The sequence below is a fragment of the Camelus ferus genome, chromosome 12 (assembly GCF_009834535.1).
Source record: "Camelus ferus isolate YT-003-E chromosome 12, BCGSAC_Cfer_1.0, whole genome shotgun sequence".
Classification (NCBI taxonomy): domain Eukaryota; kingdom Metazoa; phylum Chordata; class Mammalia; order Artiodactyla; family Camelidae; genus Camelus; species Camelus ferus.
Window position 1 is genome coordinate 26,746,254 of NC_045707.1, and position 26,111 is coordinate 26,772,364.

The 26,111-nt window shown below is 38.4% G+C and overlaps 1 protein-coding gene across 3 annotated transcripts in view; it reads left to right on the forward strand.

Moving 5' to 3' along the window:
- The first annotated feature begins 1,220 nt into the window (after positions 1-1,220).
- Positions 1,221-26,111, forward strand: part of NELL2 (neural EGFL like 2) — a 287,493-nt gene continuing 262,602 nt past the window's right edge. Inside the window, exons 1-3 of one of the 3 annotated variants that reach the window (XM_032493267.1) lie at positions 1,221-1,436; positions 1,828-1,913; positions 2,363-2,491. In XM_032493267.1, the coding sequence (XP_032349158.1) occupies positions 1,859-1,913; positions 2,363-2,491 (184 nt within the window). In that variant the 5' untranslated portion in view covers positions 1,221-1,436; positions 1,828-1,858. Of the gene's footprint in view, positions 1,662-1,827; positions 1,914-2,362; positions 2,492-26,111 lie in introns of all 3 variants that reach the window. The other 2 variants (XM_014564018.2, XM_032493268.1) reach the window with 2 other exon arrangements.

Below are 26,111 nucleotides of genomic sequence, written 5' to 3' on the forward strand. Positions count from 1 at the left end.
CTAGGATCCTTTTGAAGACTTCAGAATCTATTGTTTCGATGGAAAGTTAATAAACTCAATTAACTGGTCTTTGATCGTTTTTGAAACTTTTTCAATATGAGAGTTTAATGAGAGTTTCACATTTTACCTCAAAATTTTAGGTCTACATTGAAAAATATTGTATACCATTAACCTTGAGTCTGCTTTTTTGCCTGCTGAAAATTAGACCTCAGATGACCTCCTTTACAGTCCCGACTTGGATGGTGAAGTGTGGGTAGCACCTGTATGAGTGTGGCCAACAATAGGGTGGCTCTTCTCTCTTGTCCAGGCTTCCTTGTCTTCTTCTGGTCATTTCTTCACTCCTGGACCCCATTCCCCATGTGTGACATCTATTCTTTTCTATCTTACCTATCTTATCTATCTTTCCTATCTACCTATCTATCTAATATCTATCTATTTATCTATTTATTTATCATTTATCTATCTTATCTATCTAATGTCTTTCTTCCTGTCTGCCTATCTGCCTATCTGCCTGCCTGCCTGTCTGTCTGTCTATCTATCTATCTATCTATCTATCTATCTATCTATCTATCTATCTATCTATCTATCTATCTATCTACTATCTAATTACCATTTACCTCTTCTTTTCCCTTTGGGCAGGCACCCAGGCCGTGCTGCCCTTGCCTCCTGCTGTGCGCTGGTCCTGGAGAATCCGAGCCAGGTCTGGGCGCTGTGTTTGGCAGGGGGCGCGCGAGGTCCCGGAGCTGTCCAGCAGTTCCTGGCTAAGTTCTCTCCTGCGCTCTCAGCGCGAGGGAAGCTCTCCAGCGCCCCGACCCGGGCAGGGAACCTCTCCCCTAGTGCTCCCGGGGCTTCCCAGGCTTGTCGCCCATCTCCGCCAGTTTCTCTCTACTTCGTCCAGCCCCACCTCAGCAGTCTAGCTTGAGTCAGTAGCTTTCCTCCGGAAATCCCCGAGAGGGAGTCCCCTCTCCAGTCCCCGGGGCTGCACGGTTGGACCCGGGCTTCCCTCCTTTGCCTAAAAGGCGGGCGGCGAAAGCGTCTCCTTTTAGCCTCGCCTTCTGCGTTTGGGTGGTCCTTTCTCTCTCTCCGTCTGTCTTTCTAGACAAGCGCCCTAAATCGAGGGGTGAGGGCAAGGACTGCCCATCAACTTAGCACCCTTAAAAAAGATCTTTGGATCCCAAAGGAGGTTGGCGTTGCCGGGGTCATCCAGAGGGGGGAGGAGGAGGGCGGAGGCTGCAGCAGCTCCGGGGCTCGCTGGACGGGGTTTGGAGACCGAGGAGCCCGTGCGGGAGAGGGACGCGGGGCGCCGGGCCTCGCCCTCGGGCTCCCTCCCTTCCCCTCCTCTCCCCGCCTCTCGGCCCGCCCCTCCCTCTCCGAGGAGCCGTCTCTCCTCCGCGCGTCTCCGGGCGCTCTCTCCATTGTCTCTTCCTTTACAACAGGTTCGGGCGGCGGGGAAGACGGGCGGGTGCGGGGCCGCCCCAGCCCCGGCTTCCTTGGGGCAGCGCTCTTCCTCCGGGTGTGCGTGCCTTCGGCTGCTTTGATTCGGCTCCGGAGCTAATTCCCCGGTGGAGCAGCCCCTGGCGAGTCCGACCCCTCCCTCTGGGCCCCCTTCCAGCCCGTGCCCCGCCGCCTGGGCTCTGCGTGTGGGAATGATGTGCGCATTGGTGGGTCTAAGTTCTTTCTCATGCCTCAGGGTCCTCCCTTTTTCTTCTTAGGCAACCAAATCGTACTAATCTTACTAATCGGTAAATCAGAGGCAGCAGGAGAGACAAACGCTGTTTTCCCGCTTGATTCCAAGAACCTCTTCGATTTTTATTTTTATTTTTAAAGAGGGAGACGATGGACTGAGCAGATCCACACCATGGAGTCTCGGGTCTTACTGAGAACATTCTGTTTGATCTTCGGTCTGGGAGCAGGTGAGTGGCCCTAGAGCTGGGGCGGGGGAAGGGGTGGCCCCCGCCTCGGGGCAGACCCGGCTGCCTGGGGATGCCTCGCTTTTCCTCCACCCGAAGTAGGTCTGGAGTGGGAAGCCTGGAGTAGGGGGCGGGTTTGGATTTGGATTTTTTCTGTGCTTGTCTTGGAGACCGCAGGGCGGGTCACACCCCTAGTCCGGGGTCTGAAGGCGGAGGGGAACTTTGCACGGAGAGGGGTTTAAAGTAGGTCACGGAAATGGGACTGGGTTCTCCGCTATTTAAAGCTTGGCTGCTGATCTCAGGTAAGGCTCTCGGCGGCGGAGGGAGTCGCCTCTCGTCGACAGTTTCCAATATTGTCTCTAAGACGCCGTTCTTTGCTGCCCTGGAGGAAGAGGCTTGTATTTTGATGGAGCTTCTTCTTTCTTTCCTCCTCCCTCCCCCACTCCTTCCAGTTTGGGGGCTAGGTGTGGACCCCTCCCTGCAGATTGACGTCTTAACAGAGTTAGAACTTGGGGAGTCCACGACCGGAGTGCGCCAGGTCCCGGGGCTGCATAATGGGACGAAAGCCTTTCTCTTTCAAGGTATGAGAAGCGTGCTCAGTCCCCAGTGTGATTTCAGTTCGAATAACCCCAGGAGGAACTGGCCTCGCCGCTCCTCCTAACTTCAGTATTGCCTCATGCGTGACAATGTCTGAGCTGAGATGTGAAGGGGTCACACACACCTCCTGTCTCTTTTTAAGTGGCTTGGTTTCTCTTGCCACCCGCCCCCTCTTCTTTCTTACTTTGTACTCTTGCCAGTTCTAATGGATAGTCCCTTAATTACTGTACAGAAACTCCGGTGGCAGATGGTTGATTTTGGAGTCTAGGGAACAATGAATTATAACACAAACGCCTCGTTTGTGTGAAATTGATTTAGGTTGGAAATAGGGTAGCTTAATCTTAGTTAAGATGCTGCTCTCTGAAAGTTTCAGATACAATGGTGCCCGATTGGGGAAGAATTTCTTTATGTGGGTAGCTTTGTGGGAAAATTAGTATCTCTCAATAGTTTTATCTACTGTATATCACAAACACGATCTTTGAGACAAGATTCCTCGTTGAAAGATCATGATTTTTCCTTCTCTATCAATGACAAGAGAAAGGAAATAATATTCTCTTAAAATTAATTTGAAAGTGTTTAAAATAGACGTTAATTCAAAAGTATACCTGGTGTCACCATTAATCGTGTACTTAGGATTTTAAAACTTTTTTTTGAAGTCAGTGGACATTGACTATGCACGAATGTCTACATTTTAAATTATATTTAAGTATGTTTTATAGTCAGAAGCAAATTTCAACGCATCAAGCCTTCAGCTTTGATTTACCAAAGCTTTTGAAAATTGCTTGGTTTGTGGGAAGATGCTGTGATATGAGCTTCTAAAAGGTAGCTAAACACACACAGACTAGTTTCACATATGGTGAAGCACAGATGAAGGCAAAGCGAGAAGTGGGCTTTGGTTTGACATCTCTGATGGGCTGACAAAAGCATCTTCTCCCCATCCCACCTGTATTTTTCTTTGGTGATTTCGGTGCTGTGGCTTAAAAAAAAAGTGCAACTGATAATTACTAAAGAGTTGAATATGCAAAATAAAACCACTTCAGCAAATTTGCCACCAAGAAATAGGCATAAAACTTGAGTTTCTGTAATGGTGTTGTTGCATGATATAGCCAGTATGTGTCACCATGGACAGTAACACCAAAGCTTACAGTTGGAAAAGGAGGAAATTGACATGTGTTGCATTTATTTAAAACAAGTTTACTCTTACAATAAATTAAACACAATTTTCTATTTTAATTACGGTGAGCCCACTAAATGTTTTTATTGTGACAAATATTTATGGTAATACTTTATTTACTTAAAGGTTTTTTTTGGGGGGGTATGTGTGTTGGGGTGGTGGGGTGTGACTTGGATATTGAATCCTTTAAAAACAATGACCAAATCTAATAAAGGAAATAAGGCTAGACTGTCCGCAAAATTCACATAGTGGAATAAAAGTGTCGTTAGGGTTAAGCTTCTGTTTTTTTTTTTTTTTTTTTTTCTTCTTATTTAATCTCTGATTTTTCAATTCCTGTGACCTGGAAACGGAATTATTTCAGGACTGACAATTTGAGTAACTGGAAAGCTTTACAGAAGTTAAAGCTCCTGATAAATGGCGTTGAAATGCCCTTAAAATTTCCAAAGGTTCTTTAAATTGTGTTGCTGTTCTTTTTGGCTTCTTCTGAAGAGTGTCTGAGCTGTCACAAATAGAAGTCTTCAGGACTGTGCATTTTATGTTCCAATGTTTAGACAATTAGACAATTTCTAGGAAGTAATCTCAAGGCACAATATCTTTTCTCAGTTAATTTTTTAAAAAGAAATGTTTAGTATTCATTTTTATTTAAATTGCTAGTTCTTGAAGGTAGGCACTGTGTTGCAAATAAATTATCCATAGTAACCGCATATCAGTGCACATTGATAAATTGTTGTTGTTTCCTTGTTGGTTATCAAACCCAATCTTGGGACATAATAAATGTCTAACAAATATAGTTTATGAGATTTAAGGATGTAAAGTTTTATTTCCTGCCAAATTATGAGCCGTATTTCATATAGCCAATCAACCAGCAAGTATTTGCTGCCTGCTGTGTTCTCAGTAAGCATATAATACTGATGTATTTATTATGCTCTAATGGTGTCTCTTATTCTAAGGTTTAGATCATCAAATTGACAACAGGTGGACCTTTGGCCCTGCTTAATCTGCATTACCTTGGAAGGGTCTTTGCTATTAGGATGTGGAAACTGTTGTTAAGAAGTCAGTTCTGACTCCTACTGCTTCACTGGGATTCCATGGTTTTTAGAGAGACAAAAGCTTTCAGCCTCCGAAGATTTTATGGATTCGATTTATAGTGAATTGAAGGTGCTGCAGGTATTTTGTATAGTCTGTAAAATGTCATAGCAGGAATAGTAACACATTATAAAACCTGTGAGATGCTCTCAGATTTCATATAAACCTATCCGATGAGTTGCTTTGTGCTGTCAGATATGTTCTAAACAGATGGAAGAGATTTTTGAACCATCAAATATCTCCTGCAGTAATATAATTATCTTCTTTTGTGTCTTATCTTTAAATTAAAGAAACCTCAACGTATAATTTCCCAGTGATTTTTGCTCATTTAATGTTGCTTCTCCTTTTGGCTACTTCATTCTTCTCTTTAGTAGTTTTTAAGATGCTTGCAATTCAGTACTTTTTGAAACTAAATTTTTTTTTGGTAAATTATTGTGTAATAATTATGTAATATTTATTAAATATGTATGATAAAAAATAGAAATATATTTCAAAGTCATACCTAATCATACATGAATATCACTGAAATTGTTTTGTTGTTGAAATTTGGTTTATAGCTGCTTTGGAAATTGAAGTAATAAGATACTAAACTAGACTATCCCTTGACACATGTGACTTTAGGTCTATGCCAATTATAATAATTTTCAAGAGAAAAAAGTGACCAGGCAACAGTTTGGAATCTGTATCAAGATCTCCCAAGTATTTCTAGCTACAATCTGACTGATAGCCACAAAAATATACTTATGCTTTTAAAAAAATGGAGGACAGAATGCTGACAATCAAAAGGAACCTATGAAAGGTTGTAAAGTTCTGAAATGTTAAGGACTAGTGCAATTATAAACAGAATTCTACCACCCTGGTTTAAAATCTAGGGGATATTCTTCAAGATGATGATCATAATAATGTTCTTTCCTCTTTGAACAGGAGAGCCCAAGAATGAGAGTACACAGAAGCATTGTTCTAGGACTTTCTAGCAGCCATTAGCAGGATTTCTAGATCTTTGGTTTTAACACTTTTTCTGGCCAGGCTCCGAAAGTATATACTTTCATCTGTTGGCTTAATAAGCTTTTGTCTAAAGTATTCACGGATTTTATAATGTCATTTATCCCCATAAGAGAAGCAGATAAAATCAAAGCATATTTTCTTTCTGAGTTGGTACTTTGAAAATAAATTTAGTAATTGTTTTTTAAAGAACTTTAAGATTTGAAAGGGAAAACAAATCTTCACAAATCTACCCTTATTCCAGTATTTGAAAACAGGAATGCAATTGGGCATTTGGTGGTGGGCCATTGACTCAACAAGGCAGAGGAAACTGCATTAAGGGATATTAAGTGGCAGTGAGTGTTTGTCTTCAGTATGATGGTCACTGAGGACTTACAGACAATGGTCATTGATGCTCCATTAGAATAGAACAGCACAATGACTAAGAGATGGGCTTAGAAACCAGATAGACCCAAATAGAATTTCATTAGTTGTGTGACTGTGGTGAAGTTACTTAATTTCCATGAGCTTCAGTACCCTTGATTATAAAATTAATGTTGTTATAAAGAATTTCTTTTGTGCAGTTTATTCTCCTAGGTGTTAGGCAAGTAACAAATTGAAGTTAGAACTTTACTTTCATAGTGCCTGAAAAATCATCATTAAACAATTCCATGGATAATAATGTAGTCACTATTAAGATAAATGATATGAAGAACTAAGGGTGTGATGAGAATCTATATTCTTGTTTAGGGAGTCACAGGATCAGTGAAATTGTCTTTGGTGAAGGGTCATTTAAGCGGATAGCTGAAGGGTAAATAAGAGTAGTCTGGAGAAGAGGAGGTGCGAGGATTTAGAAAGGAAGAGTGACACCAGCAAAAGAAATGGCATGAGCAAAAGGTCTTGGGCCTGGAATGAGCACGGTGCCTTTGAGCAAAATGGAAGACATCCAGCATAGTGGAAATATGAGCGTTATGACAGGCAATGATACACATAAGAAAGCATGGATCAGGTTACACGGTAGACCATGTTTATACAGAAGAGCTGAACATTTATCATTTTACCAGATCTATTGTGGTGGGCAGAATAAAAGTCCTTCAAAGATGTTCACGTCCTAATCCTAGGAAGCTGAGAGTATGTTATGTTACATGTCGAGGAGGAATTAAAGTTGCAAGTCAGCTGACCTTAAGATAAGGAACCTACCTTGGATCATCTGGGTAGGCGTCATGTAATCACAAAGGTCCTTTAAATCTGGAAGAGGGAGGTAGCAGAGTCAGTGTCAGGGTGATGGGAAGAGAGAATGACTAGATCTGCCATTGCTGGCTTGGAAGGTTAAAAATGGACCATGAGCAAAGGACTGTGGGCAGTCTCCAGGATTTGGAGAAGTAAAACAGATTTTTGCTTACTGTGTCCAGAAGGAACACAGCAGAGCTGACACCTTGATTTTAGCCTAGTGATATTCAATTTGGACTTCTGATCTCCAGAAACGTGAGATAATAAATTTGTGTTGTTAAATCACTAAGTTTGCAGTGATTTGTTATAGCAGCAATAGGAGACTAATACAGATTTTGATACATGGAACTAGGAGACTCCTGTAAGGAATGCTTAAAAATGTAGAAGGGGCTTTGAAATTGGGCAATGGCATAAGCTAGAAGAATTTTGAGGATCATGATTGAAAAAGGCTAGAATGTCCTGAATAGAATGTTAGTAGAAATATGAATGTTGATGATTCTACTTGTGAGGACTCAGAAAAAGATGGAAAAGCATGGTGGAGAAAATTCAAATTATCTTAGAGAATACCTAAATTGTCACAAACTGACTATTTGTAGGAATGTGGACATTAACGGCAATGCTAGCGAGGGTTCCGATAGAAATCAGGAATGTGCTATTGGAAACTAGAGGAAAGGGGACCCTTGTTATACAGTGGCAGAAAACTTAGCTGAATTCTGTTCTGCAGTTATGTGGAAACAAAACTGGTAAACGTGAACTTAGATATTTAGCTGAAGTGATTTATATACAAAGTTTTAAAGGTGTAGCTTGGCTGCTTCTTGCTGCTTATAGTAAGTAACATGTGAGAGGAGAGAGCTAGGTTGAGGGAAGAACTGTTAAACAAAAGGGATCTAGGATTTGATATTTGAGAAATTCTTAGCCTATGCAGATTGCAAACTGTGCTAAAATTGGGAGATTCACCAGCAGGAACGCCTGCTCTGGAAAGAAAGCCAATGGTGTGGCTAAAAAACCTTTTGCTAGTGCATCAGAAGTAAGGTCAGAGTATTCAGTCCCATGGAGGGCTTTCTGAAGAAACTGAACATGTGATGCATGGATTCCCTCAGACATCTCAGCAGAAACAAGTAATAGAGACGGATTTATCCAGGAAATATTTGTGGAGGAGCCTCCTGTCTAAAGGAGTAAGTCTCCATGATACATATGGGAGACCCACAGGTTCTTGAGAAATCATACCAGCCATAACACTCCTGGATTGGCCTGAAAGGGGAAGTGAAAAGGTTGTCGGAAATTCTACAAGCAAGAAACAGGCTGATTAAACCACTCAGCTGCAAATGTGAGGCACCTTTCATGGACAGAACTGACAGATCAGAAGGCAGAGTTTAGAACCCAGAGGGTGGTGCCAAGAATCACAGATGATTATTCCCAGAACTTGAAACCAAATGCAGTTTGCCTGACTGGATTTCAAAATCGCATGGTTCTGGTGTCTGATTTCTTTAACTTGCATTTTCTGCCTTTGTGAACGGGAATGTCTATAACTGTTATCCTATGTCTATTCCACCATTGTATTTTGGGAGCAGATGACTTGTATTTCGTGAGTTTTACTGGTTCATAGTTGAGAGGAATTGTGCCTCAGGATGAATTATACCCAAAGTCTCAGTTAGACCTGATTTAGATGGTAAAATCTGGGGGCTCTTGAATTGGTAAGATTTAGCCAGATTTTAAACTTTGGGTCAATATCCTAATGGTTTGAGACTTTCGGGGACTTTAGGATAGAGTAAATGTGTTAGCCTGTGGGATGGATATGAATCTTGTTGAAGGACAGATTGTGGTAGGCTGAATAATGGTCTTCCAACTGCCCACATACTTAATCTTCAGAACCTATGTTTATGTTATGTTACATGGTAAGGGGGAGATTAAAGTTGCTGAAGGAACTGAAAGTGACTAATCAGTGGACTTTAAAATGTGGAGATTATTCTGGATTATCTGGATATGCCTCAAGGAATCACTCAGGGGGTTGCTCACAGGGCTCTGGGGGTGGCTTTCCCCGGAACAGTGCCTTGGGCCACGGTCACGGCACTCCTCTAAGTATGGAGGACGGATGTGGAAGGGTCAGTGTCAGTGTGGTACAATGTGAGAAAGGCTTAGTTGGTCATTGCTGACTTTGAGGTTGGGAGTGGGTCATGAGCCAAGGAATAGGGAAGCTTCTAGAAGCAATAAAAAGCGAGGAAATGAATTTTCCCCTAGAACCTCCCAGAGGAACACAACCTCACAGACACTTGATTTTAGCTCAGTAAGATTCATTTTGGACTTCTGAACCTCTGGAACTGGGAAATAATAAATTTGCGTTGATTTAGCCATTAAGTCTGTAAGTGATTTGTTATAGCAGCAATAGGAAACTGATGTGTATGTCAAACATTAATGTTAATTTACTTTGTAACTGAATTAAACTTTCTTTTGAGCCCTCCCTCATCTATGCATGAGGATATATTTGTACAGTGGCTGGAAATGGGAACTAGCCAGTTAAAAGTTATCTTAGTCTTTTTGGGCTTAAACATTTTTTAAGTGTAAAGTCAGAGTTCGTATTAAATGCTGAGTCTTTAAGGGATTGTCACCATCATTTAGCTATGCACTCATTCTGAAAACAGAGTAAAACCAAGAGGTGGGTTTTTCTAAAAATTATATTTCTTTTTTCAAAATATACCCTTCCTCCCTGTGAAAGGTTAATCCAGAGGTTGGGGTGGGGGGAAAGTTGAAAAGTATGCATACTTTGAAAGTAGAATGGATAGCACTTAGCATGGAGTTTGGCACCCAGCGAGTGTGGCAGTCATAACCACGGACGGGGCAAGCTTAAGTAAAAGTCTACCAAATGTGCCAGGGATCTCTGTAGGAGGCCAGCTAGGTTTGATTTGGGAGGAGCGGAGCAATCTTGACAGGCTCTGACAAGTGGATAAATTTGAATGTCATGGCTGAAGTCCCCCCTGCATAATGGCTGAAGTGAAGGCCCTGTCTTTCTTTGGCTTTCTTCCATCTCTCACTGGCTCACTCTCCTCGTGCTGGCCCCAGACCCTACTCTTGCAGACACCTATCCTTTTTTGAGTTCTTGTTATGACCTGACCATCATTCAGATAATTATCTGTCCATATGCTAACTGATAACCTAGGCATTAGGTATGAAGGTCTTATGGTGTGATATGTCTCCTGTTCATTTTACTTTCATTCAATGTAACAAGTATTTATTGCATTGCTTCTATGTATAAGGATAGGACATACTGTATAATGGAAGAAGGAAGATATCTATGTAAATTATTACAGGAGGTAAAGCAGAAACCAAAATCTAATTGTTAATAGTGCTAAAGAAAATTTGGGACTTTATCTTAAAGAAGCTAGAAACTATGAAAATGATATGTCCTAGTCTATATTTGGTAAAATATACATAATCATTTAACTATGAGCCAATTATAAGAACAAGTAGAAGAAAATCAAGTATTGAGGTTTTTTGTTTGTTTGTGTGTTTGTTTTTGCAAAAATTTAATGAGAAATCATTCATTTTGAGGTATTTATCATTCTAGTCAGATTTTTATTTTTCACTTAACAAATTTACCTACCTGTGTCAGGTCATCGTAAGTTAGTGCTTTTGTGTGTCATTTGAGCAGTCCTCTTACACTGTTTTTATTGACTTCATGAAAATGTTCATCTTTTGCTGGATTTCAGTTTAGAATTGACATGGAAGAAATAGGTGCCAGTTGTATGTGGAAGTTCATTTTATAAGTAAACAGTTTTATTAGAGGACATTTTTGATATGGTAGCTTTTGCTTCACATTTGTTGAAACTCAGGTATGGACCACTGTAATTAAAAAGAATTAGGGAGAGAGCTGTTGGGAAGGAAAGTGGAGCATAACTCTTCCCTTTCCCATTATGCCCGCTGCCAGGACTTGGATGTGGGCCCTTGGACAAGTATTTGCTGAGTTGTTCTTGATGGCATCTCTGCTGACAGTCTTCATTCTGGGGAAGGGGCAGAGAATCCAAGCAACCATGGGTCTCTTCCTTCAAAGAGATGATTTTAGAATAAGGACAACAAACCAGTGCTCGGAAGATCACAGTCTACTTGTCTTAACAAAGGGAAGAAATGATGGTGGCAATTCCAAGTTCATATTGACGTGCAGTAGTAGTTAGGAACACGGACTCCAGAGCTGGATATTTTGGGTTTGAATTTTGGCTCCTTTATTCACTAGTTGTGTGAACTTGAACTTGTTACTCAACTTATCTCTGCTTCAACTGAGGTAATAACAGTACTATTTCTTAGAGCTGATGTGTAGATGATACAGATAAAACTGTATGACATTTCCTAAGCACTCAGTACTTGTTAAATACTGTCTTTATTTTGGAATTAGGTTGGCAGCAGGTAATGCTCCCTTGGATTGTTTTAGGAGCTCCCTGGTAGCAATGCTGGATTTCATGGGGGAGCTAAGGTAAGGTGACTTTTGCGTGATGCAGGGAGGCCAGGTGAAGGTAAGCTGGAGTTGGGGAGATACTGACCCTGGAGCATCTCTGGTTCTGATTTTGCTGTTTTGGCTTTTTTGGATAGAGGAGGATATGTGATTTTGGTAGAAAGGAATGAGAACAGAGAGCCAATCTGGAGAGGAAGGGGTTCTAATCTGCTGTGTTGTACCACTCTTCTGAAATGGGAACATAGAGAAAAACAGCAAAAGAAGATTCAGAGGGTAGCTCCTCTGTAGTCACCCCAACACACATTACTTAAAATGTGCATTGAAAGTGTAGCTTCGATTTTCAGTTATATTTTGTGGGGGAGAAGTGCTAGCAGTTCTGAGGAATAACAGAGTTGTTTTACCTAGCTCTGTCTGGGTGACCTTGGCGTTCCTTGGCCAAGGTCCCAGTTTAGTTTGTTGGTGGGAGCTGGTGATAAAGGATGAGATTTCACTGAATGGTGGTTTAGGGGCCAGAGTAATGTTGACAGAACTGTTGAAGTGGCCCTGTGGGTCCTTGATGAATTAGAGTCACTTCACCTACGTTTCCTGCTACTTCTTTGGCTCCTCTTGAATATCTTACTGGCATTACTGTTTTTCTCTATAGTCCCGATGCCAATTTTTGTTTCAGTGGCACCCAGTACTCTGGTCTTAAGTGATTTACTGTCTGTCTCCCTGTTGAGACTATAAGTTTCCCATCGAAAGGATCATGCCCTGTATTTCTCCTGGCCACTAGCAGCTCTGCCCCAGTTCCCTTTTCTGGATTATTCTCCTCTATTTCTTTTTCCCGGTGAACTTTTACCTATTATGCAGGACTCAGCTAAATTGCCACTTTGGCTACAGATCCTGTTTCTTCCTCTGTGCTGTCTTAGCCTTCTCTACTAAAATAACCACCTCACTGTGTTATAGCTAATTTTTTTTTAATATAAAAGCCTCTGACTTCTTTTACGTTCTCCTTATGCTACCTTCTTGATCCAAGCCACCGCCATCTTTTACCTGGATTACTGCAGTCGCCTCCTAAGCGGTCTTCCAGCTTACACTTTGCTTCCCTGCAGTCTGTTCTCAACATAGTTGCCAGAGTGATCCTTTTAAAACATAATACATATGTCACTGCTTTGTCCCAGACATTCAGTGGTTCCCCATTCCACTCAGAGTGAAGGATAAAGTTATTATTATGCCCTACAAAGACCTCCATGAACATTCCCCCCTACCCCATTACTTTTCTGGCCTGATTTGCTGCTTAAATAAGCCTTTGCTCACTTGGCTTTAACTCCACTGGCCTCCTTGCTGCTTAAATAGGCTGGTACTCTTCTGACTCAGGGCCTTTGCACTGGCTGTTTATCTGGTCTGGAATCCTAATCCTCCGGATGTCTACATGTTTTCCTCCTTACTTTTGACAGATGTGTTCTCAGATATTAATTTGTGAATCAGGTCTACTTTGACTACTGTGTAAGATTTCAGCTTGTCTTCCCCCACACAGGTATTCTTGAGACCCCTTATTCTGATCTGTTAGTTGCTACAATGTTTATCAGCTAACATGCCATGTCATTCACTTATTTATCATTTGAATGGTTTATTTTCTCTCTTCCCTCTAAAAAGGAAGCTCTATAAGGGCAGGGCTTTTTGAGTATTTTATTTACCGATCTATAACCCAAGTGTTTAGTGTACATTAAGAAGTCCTTAAATATTTGCCACATGAATCTACTTGTCTTGCCGACTAGAGTGTGATCTCCATGAGGCCTGGGACTCTGCCTTGCTCCTTCTTGTGGCCTCCTGGCCTATTGTGGTGACACTCATAATGTGCTCAGCAAAACAACTGTCAGTGAATATTTGTGGCATTGAATTGGGCCTGCTTGGTCACGGCAAATTTTTTTTTCTTTTTGGTGACATTATTATGTTTTATACTTATGTAACTTTCAAGAAGGCTGAAGAGCTCTTTTTCCAAATCAAAACATCTATTTTCTTCTCTGCTTATAAGAAAAGGTAAGAGTGTTGAGAGTCTTGGGTAAAAAGGTAGTTGTGCTTCACTCGGAGCTCTGCGTTGTACTGAGAGGGCTCTTCTCCACCCTAAGATGCAGCGTGCCTCCGAGGAAACAGCCATGTCTTGAGGAACGTGGAGATCCTGAATGCTTTTGACCATGAAGGTTTAAAATTTTAGTTTGAAGTCTTGTGAATTCTCCACTTAGCAGAGACCCTCAGATTCATATGAACGTATTAAGAAAGATTTCACAGGCAGATAGGATTAATTTGGATTATCTGTGCTGTGGTACTTCGCTGTTGCAAGTAAACCAAACAAACTGGAATGTGTCCAGAGCCCAGCAGCTAGAGGGTTGGAAGGGCTGGAAACCCTGTCACGTGAGGAGTAGCTGAAAGAACTTGGAATTTTTAGCCTGGAGAGTAAAAGACAGAGGAGCCATGACCCTATGTTTTAGATACTGGAAGGACAGTTCCGTACTGAGGGACTTCTAAGGTTTGTTTTGTGTTTTTCTTGAGGAGTGATTCCCAAATGTCAGCCTAATGATCAGAGGTTAATTGACTACCTTGTTAAAGCGACTCTCCGGCTTTCCTCAACTAAATTCGTTATCTCTGGGGGAGGGGATGAATCCTGTATTTTGAAAAATTATAGTTATAGTGATTCTCATATTCAGCCAAATTTGTGAACCGTTGACTAAAAGTAAGCTCTCCAGTATAGCAGCCACTGGCCACACGTGGCTCTTGAATACTTGAAATGTGCCTGGTACAGACTTGAGATACAATGTAAGTATAAAAATATACATGGGGTTCTGAAGGCAATCTAATAAAACGAATGTAAAGTCTCAATATTTTGATGTTGATTATATGTTGAGATAATATTTTGAACATATTTGGTAAAATAGATGTATTATTAAAATTAAAATCATCTGTTTCTTTTACTTTTTCAACATGGCTCATAGAAACTTAAAATTGTTTGTGTGACTCACATTTGTGGCTCTCATGCTTCTTCTACTGGGCAGCACTGTTACAGGGGCAAAACTAGGAAAGAAAGTTGGGAAGAGGCACTTTTTGAGTTGATGTAATAAAACCATTTTCAACAAATAATTCCAAAAATTAAGAGGCTTATTTTAAGTCATATTTGTCTTTCCATCCATCCATCCATCCATCCATCCATCCATCCATCCATCCAACCATCCATTCATCTGTTTATCCATCCATCCATCCATCCAATACACACACTTCTGATAATACTCATATAGAGATTAAATGACCTATTTCAGGGAAAATGTTTCAATGCGGTGGAGTGATGATTAGATGAAATTATTTCTAAAGTTACTTTAGTTCCAACTGAAAGTAAATTATTATTTTTTTCCTTTTAATTAACTTTTTTTTTGGCTGCTAACATTGGTATTAGTTCTATAAGGGCATAATTAACATAATATAAACTGCACTCCTTTAAAGGTAAAATTTAACAAGTTTTGACATATGTATACCGTTGTGAAACAATTACCACAATCAAGGTAAGGAACATACCATTCAGTCGCAAAGATTTCTTCCTAGCTTTTTTTTTTTTTAACTTTTCTTTCTATTGTAACCACAGATGGCTAGCACATCCTCTTGTCATCTGTCTGACAATCCTTAACACTCTCTTCAAAACAGTTCCCTTTTAAAAAGCATCTTGGATTGTTCTAGTACTCTGAAGTTTGCTACTGAGAGATAGCCTGCCATTTACTACTGTGCTCTGCATTCTGTATCTGTGTTATAAATATTCATTTTTAATGGCAGTGATCCACTTTATTTCTTCCATACACTGGTGTTTTAGTGTTTAATCTATTTTGCTTGTCTATTTAAATGGAGAATCCCCTAGGCAAGCAGTATGTCTAATTCTATGTTCCTACAGTCTAACACGTTGTACTGAAGGACCATTAAATGTCCCAGAATAAGTGCCAAATAGATTAAATATTTCAGAGCGGAACTTAACCTATATTTTTAGAACTTATTTAAATTTTCAGCGGTAATTGGGAGCCGAACATCCTCACTCTGAGTTGTGTGTGTTGACATATTCCTGTAACCGAGCAGAGATCTTCCTGGAGACTGACAGATTGTTAAAAACAAAATAAAAAAGGCACATAAAAATGGTTGCTCTATGCTACCAATGAGAGGCAGTGCTCCTAGTAACTGACTGCTTCTGGATGCTTCCTGAGAGCCTGTTGATTTTTGGAGAAGAACATGTACACTGATATGCTTTGGTGTATTCTTACTACATTTTATCAAATTGCTAATTATACTGTAAATACAGATTTATTTAAAGTATGAGGACTCCTGAGAGGCAGTTTATTTTATGATACTATCATTCATACATTTTTTTCTTCCTTCTGAGACATTTTCAAAAATTTGTTGAAATATAAGTATTAGTGTTATTGTTTTTGTTAAAACTTTCTATCCCCTGATGTTCAGAGTGAACTTATATAGATACTTAATAGATAATTTAATTCAAATATCTTATAAGGCACTGCGACTCGAGGCTTTCTGTTTTTGCCTTTCAAATGAAAAAGATTTTTCACTACAGGAGAGGAAATATCATGCCCTAAGTAAAAGGGAGAAATGCTTTAAAATATCCCAAAGAAGGGATTATTGAATCCAAATCTGAGTTCATAGAATCCAAACTTGGGCTTGTCTGGAGGTTTAGGACACTATATATTTTATTATGATTCTGAAGGAAAGAACACTAATGTAACTTTGCCAAATTTCTTTAACTTAAAATTCAGGGGTCAGAAATTGGAACTCATTTTAATTGGACTTTTAACATTTCTAACTCAAATCTGAGTTGCCTCTTCCGTATCCTTTACCAAATTCTTCCTGAAGTTCATCACTAATTCTATGATGAACAATTATCCTGATGAGATAGAACATTGTTTTAAGTTATGCTTTTTGTATTTTATTATATTTTATGTGTTCTATTGAAATATAGTCGATTTACAATGTTGTATTAGTTTCTGGGGTGCAGCATAGTGATTAAGTTATATATATATATATTTTAATATTCTTTCTTATTATAGGTTATTACAAGATATTGAATGTAGTTCCCTGTGCTATATATACATTAGGACTTTGTTCTTATTTTATATTTAGTTGTTTGTATCTGCAAAAAACTAAGTTTTATTTTTTATAAGGCAATTATGGGTTAAAATTAAGAGTTATTTGAGATTGAAATGAATTGGATATAAGCACTTGAGTTGGAGTATGAAGTTGCAGTATGGGAATTTGAAGGAAATCAGGCCCATAAAGGGAAAGAAAAGAACACAGAATAGATGTGTATTTATTGCCACTCACCTTGAAAACCCTGACTCTGATGCAGAGGTCAGTTTTTTAAAGTTGCTACAAAAATTTCATTATCCTTATCATAGACGCCTCTCTGCAACAAAGCATCTCATAGTGCATTTCATCCCTTTGCTGCCATGGGTCTGCTTTTTAATAATAGAGTTGCATTTCCAGTGAAAGTAGTGTAATTTAAATTGTTCTTTGATAACACACTTCCAAATTAGAACATGTTTCAGAGACTAACGGAAAAAAATGAGTGTTCACTCTGTGAATCATTGACCAGGGAGGAAACTGTTGAGTGGGGAGAACCTACCTATTTAATGGATGATTACTTTTTGTTATTTTGGTCAGCAAATTAGTAAAGTCAGAGGGCAAAGTTGGGGAAAGGACAGAGGGCCTGTGGAAAGTTGCAGGCTCAGTCTTATTTCTAAAACTCTCCGGGACTGATGTTAATTACACAGGCATCAGACTAGAAAAGAGCTGGGTTTTAAGTAAACACTATCTTAGCTGCGTCAGGAAGAAACTAGAGGGAACGTTTGAATGGTAGCTAGCCATCTGTGTGTAACAAAGCTTTTCTCTCACGGGAAAAACACCGAATAGAGGCGCAAGTGCAAAATTATCTCATTTTAGACTTTCTGAAGTTATTATGTAACCATGCAACACATATGTGCCACTGGGAGCTATTGGAGCCCCCCACCCCCACTATCTTAGTAGAAGTAGGTAAGGAAAGTATAATTTGTTGAATTTTTTTCCAACGGTGCATGTTGAGATACAACTCCACAGAAGGAAAATTTCATATCATTAAATTGAGATCTAGAATTTCAGGTACAAGGCTCTCCATTCAAAGAAAAATAGTACATTGGAGGCTCTGTTGATATTGATGACCATTAGACAGCGCATACATTTATATTTCAGTGGATTAAATGGAAAGAATTTATAAAATAAATATATAAAAATATGACAGAGGACAATGGGAAGTGTTGGTATTAATGTTCTACATTCTTGCTGCAGAGAGATATTTTTAATTAGGGAAAGTAGAGTGGAATGCACTTTCAAACAAAAGATGAAATGCTTTTGAAGGGCAAAATCTGTCCTTGCGGCATTGTAGGTATTGAGAAAGAACAAGATGTGGCATTAGATGCCACAAACAGATTCAGCTGTCAGTGTGTGATGCATGAGGAGACCTGAGTACTGCTGGCCCTGGGACTGGGTCTCACTGGCACAGGTTGCTGCCAACATTTGAAACTGAAGTAGGCTGTTTTGCACATGGCACGTCATCCCTCTGTAGGAGGAATGGGGTTTATAATAAATGTTAGTCAGCCACCATTCCCTCCTCCAGACAGACCACTAAGCTTTTTGACATTTTGATTTTGAAAGGACTAGCATCTTTGGAGCTATAGTTTAAATCTATCTATAGCTGTAGCTGTAAATAAACAAATTACTAGTGGAAAGTGGAAATTTAACAGCATGCTAAAAAAGATTGAAAGAAGATAATACTTGCCTTTATATCATTCTGTTTAATATCACCAGGTACTAACACTGGTTGGTTATCTTTTTTATATGTACGTATATTATTACTGACATGCAATCATAAGCAAAAATCTCCAAATTCGGACTTGTCTGAAGTTTTAGCCCATTTAATGTTTTTCTGTTAGAAAATGCATAGATATGACTTTACCAAATCTCTTAGCAAATTTTCCTGAAGTTTACCATTAATATTTATTTATGAAAATGAATTCTTTACTCCTTTTGATTTGTGGTGGTGGATAGTGGTCGAGTGGATGAGTTTGGAAAACTAACCCAGTCAGATAGTGTTTACTATTTGCGGGACAGTGGTGGGGTCATCAGATGGATTAAGGTGTTTCTATTATAGACAATAACTGTTTAGGGTTCACTTGTTAATTCTTTGGACAGAAAAGGAAATGTTAATGAATTAGTTGATTAGTGCAATATGGATAGCATTCTAGCCTAATTTCATTCATAGTTATATCCATCCGTACGTACAATATAGGTATTTTAAGTATTCTGTTTGTAGGATAGTTAGGCTCCCACACCCTCCTGATAACCCCAAGAGCAAAATCATGTCTGTTTCACCTAATCCCGTCATCTGGACTCACCACCTTCTTCCTAAATTGCACTTTCTCCATCCAGGCTTCTCTGGCTGTTCTCTTCCGTTGACGTCTATGTTGTTGTCATTGTTGCCAAAGGTTTATAGAATCCCTATGGGCTCCATTTAATTGGAGGGTATTGCCAGAGCTAAGTTGCAAGCACCTATCATTTCAAATTATTTATTCATTTTACTACTGTTTCTCATGTACTTCAAGTCGGTAAATTTTGCAACAACTATGAGAAACTTTAGTTTCATAAACTTGCTTTATTCCATGAGCTGTACTCAGTTGTTGCGTGTATGCTCCCCATATTAACTTTTTATAGAATAAAAGATTGCTATTCTGTATTGATACCCTTTTTGATGAAATAAATCTTTCTAATTTAATGTAATCCTCCAAAATGAAATTATTAAAAAAGTAATCTTTAAGAATAACTTATTAACAAAACCATTAATATATTCTGGTTTTAAAGCAAATCAAAATATTTTTGAAATGACTTTCCTGATACCATTAAAAAAATGACCAAGTGCACAGAATGGACATCCTTGTCACTCCATCTCTTACACTTTGCCACTTACACAGAGCCTTCGCTTCCCACTTAGTTCGTTTTTATATTGTTGGAATTATTTATGTCTGCATTATTTTCATAATCATGAGAAAATAATAATTAAAAAATCTTTTTCAGGATGACTAAGTTTTATCTCTCAAAATGATTATTATTCCTACGGAACTATGTCAATCTATAAAAATATATTTTCATTGAGACACAAACAACATGCAATTGAATGTGTAAATCTTGAGTGCTTAGTTTGGTAAGTTTTGATTACTGTGTATCCGCTATCTAAAAAGCAGATATAGAACATTACCATTCCCCCAGAAAGTTCCCTGAGCCCCTTCGTGTCTGTTTTCCACCCCATCCTCCACAACTCTGCTCTGATTTCTTACCTGATAGATTAAATAAGTTTGCCTATACTTTGGAATAACACAGTAGGTATTCTTTTGTGTCTGGCTTCTTTCACTTAGCACAATGTTTTTGAGTTTATGTTGTGTGTTTCAGTAATACATTTCTTTTTTATTCCTGAGTATTATTCCATTGTATGAATATACCGCAATCTGATTATCTATTTTCCTATTGATAACTATTTGATCATTTTTCTAGATTTTGGCTATGTGAGTAAGGCTGCCATAAAAATTCTTGTATAAGTCACTTTTGGACATATGCTCTGTTTATCTTGGGTAAATACCTAGGTGAGAAATTGCTGGGTGGGTATGTATTTAACTTTTTAAGAAACTGCCAATCAGTTCTGCACAGTGGTTGCACTATTTTCTATCACTTTGTACTCACAGAAATGCTCCACATCCTTACCAACGTTTGTTTTTGTAGTCTTTTTGATTTTAACCAATTTTGTAGGCGTGAATGGGTATCTCATTTTGGATTTAATTAGCATTTTCCTGATACAGCATAACATACCATTCAGTTATTTCTTTTTGTGACATATCTGTCCAGTTGTACAGTCCATTTGAAAAATGAGTAGTTCGTCCTTTAATTGTTGGTTCTCACAGACTTTCTTTGTATATTGTGGATACAAGTCATTTATCAAATGTATGCTCTGTGAATATTTTCTCCCTGTTTGTGGCTTCTTTATTCATTTTTCAATGAAGGCCTTTGATAAACAGGGACATTTAATTTTGATGAAGTCCAATTTATCCTTTTTTTCTTTTACGGTTTATGCATTTTGTGTCCTGTCCAAGAAATCTGATGTTCATCTAATTTTAAAAACCTCTTAATTTGTGAGTTCCTTCTTCCCAACGTGTAAATTCAGCAGAAAGAAACAGACCTAAATTATCTTAAAATTTTAAAGCATACTGTCATTATTGCTTATATGGTCAAGGCAAGTAACATAAATAAGCTCACTGAACCAGGTATGACAGTATGAGAAGCAGTGAGGTCAGTAGCTAAATGGGAGGTTCAGGTTTCACTGAAAGCTATTCAAATTCAAATTTACATGTCTGGAGAGGGATAGGCCAGTGAGGGGGATCATTACCTCTGCCTTAAAGAATTAGCGAAATAGATACTTATTAAATGATTTTTGTCTGGTGGCCAGTGCTTAAAGCATGAGCTCTTTTCAGGTGAGAAGGAGTGATCAGTCTGTTGATAAAAAAAGCCCAGTTTCTCAGATAATTTGTCCCTTTTGCATTTTTTTTTCTACAATGATAATAGTTCATAAGGAGGGGAGTGTGGCTTTGGGGACCTCATCCCCAAAGGAAAGCCTTGAAACTTGCACTTGAGTTTACTTTGATGGAGCTGTGCCCCAAGTTGATACAATGCAGCCCCAAAAGCCATCATCTTCCCAGGTTCAAAGGGAGTGGGTAGGAGGCCTCCTCTGCTCTTTGATGCCCCATTTATTTCATGCACTTCCCTCTCTCCAGGCTAAAGCCTCAATAGAGGAAAATCTTTCCTCTTTGCTCCTCTTTTTATTTTCTTCACAAGCCTTTCCAGTCTTGTAAGGAATGTTTTTTAATTTTAATTTTTTTAATTAAATAAAAATCTTCTTGTGTTTCCCTTCTACTTCCTCACTGTCATGGTGGAAGCTTGGCTCTTGGTATATACAATGAAGGACTTGAGAAATGTATAAAATCCTCTCTGGATATAGTAGCAGGCTTGCAAGGCTATAGTCTTTCTGCAAAATCCTATTTTTGAGTTACAGAAGTTGAATATTACTTAGGTTTTTTTTTTTTTTTTTTCATTCCTTCTGTACTGAGCCAGAAACCTTCCTCCTAGGCAGAAGGATGCTTAGGCTAGCTAAGGTGAATGTATTCAGAAAGGCACATTAATAATTTATAAAATATTATCCCAGTTCCACATAAGAAATAGAAATAAGTCCACTGGGTTAAATCTACTGTATTAGTCTCAGTGGAGTTAAACAGTAAATAGTAATAGGATATATGATTACAGTACTTAAGGAACATGCATCTTACTTTGGGGGAGAGGATTAATAGAAGAAAATACCTATGTAAATAAAATAATAATCCAATGCACTTATTTCATAAGGACGATGATTTACATATTCCATTCTTAACGTTGTTTGCATCCTGCTGTACCAGTGAACTTGGCGTGCGGTCAGTAACTGCCCTGCCAATAGTAATGATGGTGATGGTGGTGACTGTACAACTGAATTTCTAGCCAATTACTGTGGCCCTTTTTCTGTCCTTACCTGCCAGCCCTGAAGGTATTAGAAGCATAGAATATTATGTAATATTCTGAGTTCTGGTATCAGACATTGTATAGTATGTATTGTATAGTATAGGGAGAAAACTTTGCCTGGTGGTGATCTCCTCTTTCTTAATGTCCCTACAAAAGATTCTAACAGTAAAAATCCACCTTCCAGGGGTAGGAAGGGATAAATTAGGAGTTTGAGACTTGCAGATACTAACTACTATATATAAAATAGATAAACAACAAGTTTCTACCATATAACACAAGGAACTATATTCAGTATCTTGTAGTAAACTATAATGAAAAAGAATATGAAAAGGAATATATGTATGTATATATATGACTGAAACATTACACTGTACACCAGAAATTGACACAACATTGTAAACTGACTATACTTCAAAAAAAAAAAAAAATCCACCTTCCAAAGACCTGTGGCTGATACTGGCTTCAGAACATGATTGTGTGTGAAATGTCAGAATGCCATGGGAGACAGATGGATTGTTTTTAATTTTGGAAAGTGGTGTCCCTGAAAAATCCCAAGAAACATCTGTATGGATCATTCATATAGAGTTTAAATGGAAATGGAAAGGTCATTTGGACAACTTAAAAATTATTGGACTGGGAAAAACCAGAGAAAAGTGTTTTAGGATTTATTTTGTATTGATCATCTTAAATGGGTTCCATTGCTTACAATGAAATGTCATAATGCATTGGCATATTGTCTGAAAGGGGAGAGTATGGAAGAAAAATTAGATTTTTTTTTCACCTGAAGCCCAGGCTCCTCTACTACTGTGGCAACTTAAAATACAATGGGTTACAGCAGGAGCAATAGTGACATGATAAATGATGATGGTTCCAGAGGAGCTGTGCTGATCAATATCGCTAGTGATCCATAAACTGAGGACTCTCTTAGTGAGGTTTGATATGATTAGATCAAGCAGCACTAAAGAAGCCATTCCCATCTGTAGCATCAAGAACCTTCATAAAAGCAGAACGTCCATTTCAATGTTGACACCATTGACTGCCTGGCAATGCTGGAATTTTTCCTACAGATAAATGCATCGTTAACTGTGATGGCTCCGAAGAAACTTTTGTGGTCTTTGGGGGTCAACGATCTCTAAATATATACTTGCATAATAACCACAGATGCTATGAGAGCACTTTTATAGATACCTAGCCTCTAAGTTGTCTCTTAAATGGCCTTAAACCATGTACATGGCCAAGTCAGTAACTTCAGTGAATCCACTCCAATCATTAGTCCATATGGTGATTAGTGCTCTTGGTGTCAATGTTCCAAGTCCATTTTTATTATAGCAGCATTTTGTAAGTCCAGAATAAGCACTGCTGGAGTGTGATGCTCAAGTCATTTTCCAGTCTAAAGTCTTGAAATTTATGTCTTTAGGATTAAATCCTTCACATAAATGGAGAATAACTAGGCAAAGAAAAAGTACATCTTGGCTCGAAGACTTTTCTTAGAAATGGAGGCAGATTGAATTCTGCTGCTACAAGATCTTTGGGGTGACTCTCGTGTGAACTGAGAGTAGATCGGATAATAAGACTGACTGACCTTTAGTTTTTGCTTTAGGGCTGTGTGTGTGTGTATGTGTTTATTTATGAAAAATCTCTGGTTTTCAAAGTTCCAAATCTTAATCTTTAGCATTGGGTCATTTCCTTCACTTCAGAATACCAAGTTCCATTGAATTTAAGATGTAGCTTTTACCTTAAGAACTACTGCCTGCCCCCAGCTTGCTTTCTAAATCAAAGGTGTCCAATGGAAAGATGTGCTGTGTGGAAATGTCCAATATGGTAGCCGTTAGCTATGGGTTGGTATCACACGCTTGAAATGTGGCTAATGTGAATGAGGAACTGAACTTTAAATTTACATGGCCAGTGTACTGGTGCAGCCACTGCACACCATACTGCAGGCCACAGTGTACACTACTGCTGTATTGAACAGCACAGCTCTAAATACTGTACCTTGTTCCAGCTACCTTCCCTGTACTTTAAGTCAGAAATCATTATATTTGATTAAGAAAGGCTTTTTTACTCAGTTAATGGTCTTTATCCCTTTATCACTCATTTGTGATGGGGAAGTTGTTTTGTTTGACATATACAACAATTAATAGGATAACTGGCTGTTTAGAATACAACTTGGAGCCTTTATTATTTAATCTCATTTTCTCAAGTTACAAAGTGATTAAATACTTTAAATTTTTTTAGTCTATATAGAAAAGGAGGCTCACCTTTCATTTTGGAAACTTTATTGGAACTTTAGGACTCATTATTTCTATTTTTGAATGGAAAATATAGGGGATTAAGAGAGTAGGTCCAAAAATATTCAGTAAGGGACAGGTTGGAATTATCTGCCAGTTTATGGCTTGCCAGAGTCAAAATAATGGAATGAGTACCAATTGTAAATTTAAAAATTAGAGTCCTTTTATGTCACTTGTACACAGTAATAAACACTCTCTGTGGTGTTATTCTTCACTAATATGAGAAGAGGGAAATAAAGGTTTGCTGTGACCAGATCTCAAGAAGTGAATACTTCCTACTATAATAATAATTTATTTAAGCTATGGACTGAATTTTAAAATTGAGTAGAATTGTGCTCATCTTTAAAAATATTTTTCGGGTTCTAATTTTTCGAGATATTGAGTATAGTTCCCTGAGCTATACAGCAGATCCTTGTTGTTAACCTATTTTATGTATAGTAGTTAGTATCTGCAAATCCCAAATTGCTAATTTATCCCTTCCCTCTCCCTTTCCCCTTTGGTAGCCATAGTTTGTTTTCTATTTCTGTGAGTCTATTTCTGGTTGGTAAATATGTTCATTTGTATAATTTTTTTTAAGATTCCACATATAAGTGATATCATATGATATTTGTGTTTCCCTGTCTGACTTACTTCACTTAATATGGTAATCTCTAGGTACATCCGTGTTGCTGCAAATGGCATTATTTCCTTCCTTTTTACGGTTTTGTAGTGCTCCATTGTATATCTGTATCTATATCTATATATATCTATCTTCTTTATCCATTTATCTGTTGATGGACATTTAGGTTGCTTCCATGTCTTGACTATTGTAAATAGTGCTGCTATGAACATTGGGGTGCACGTGTCTTTTTGAATTAGAGTCTTCTCCAGATACGTGCCCAAAAGTGGGATTGTTGGATCATATGCTAACTATTTTTAGTTTTTTAAGGAACCTCTATACTGTTCTCCATAGTGGCTGCACCAATTTACATTCCCATTAACAGTGTAGGAGGGTTCCCTTTTTTCCACACCCTCTCCAGCTTTTTTAATTTTTAGACTTTTGAATGATGGCCATTCTGATCAATGTGAGGTGATACCTCATTGTAGTTTTGATTTGCATTTCTCTAATAATTATCGACGTTGAGCATCTTTTCATGTGCTTATTGGCAATCTGTATGTCTTCTTTGGAGAACATCTGTTTGGTCTTCTTTATATTTTTTGATTTTGAGTTCATTTTATTTTTTTTTTTTTTGTTATTGAGTCGTAAGAGCTGTTTGTATATTTTGGAAATTAATCCTCTGTCCGTTGCATTGTTTGCAAATATTTTCTCCCGTTCTATAGTTGTCTTTCCATTTTGTTTATGGTTTCCTTGGCTGTGCAAAAGCTTTTAAGTTTAATTAGGTCCCATTTGTTTATTTTTGCTTTTATTTCCATTACACTAAGAGATGGATCCAAACAAATTTTGCTGTGATTTATGTTGAAAAGTGTTCTGCCTCTTTTCCTCTAGAAGTTTTAGAGTATTTGGTCTTACATTTAGGTCTTTAAATCCATTTTGAATTTATTTTTGTATATGGTGTTAGAACATGTTCTAAATTCATTCTTTAGCTGTCCAGTTTTCCCAGCACCAGTTATTGAAGAGATTGTCTTTTCTCTATTGTGTATTCTTGCCTCTTTTGTCATAGATTAATTGACTATAGGTGAATGGGTTTATTTCTGGGCTTTCTGTTCTGTTCCATTGATCTATGTATCTGTTTTTGTGCCAGTACCATACTATTTTGATT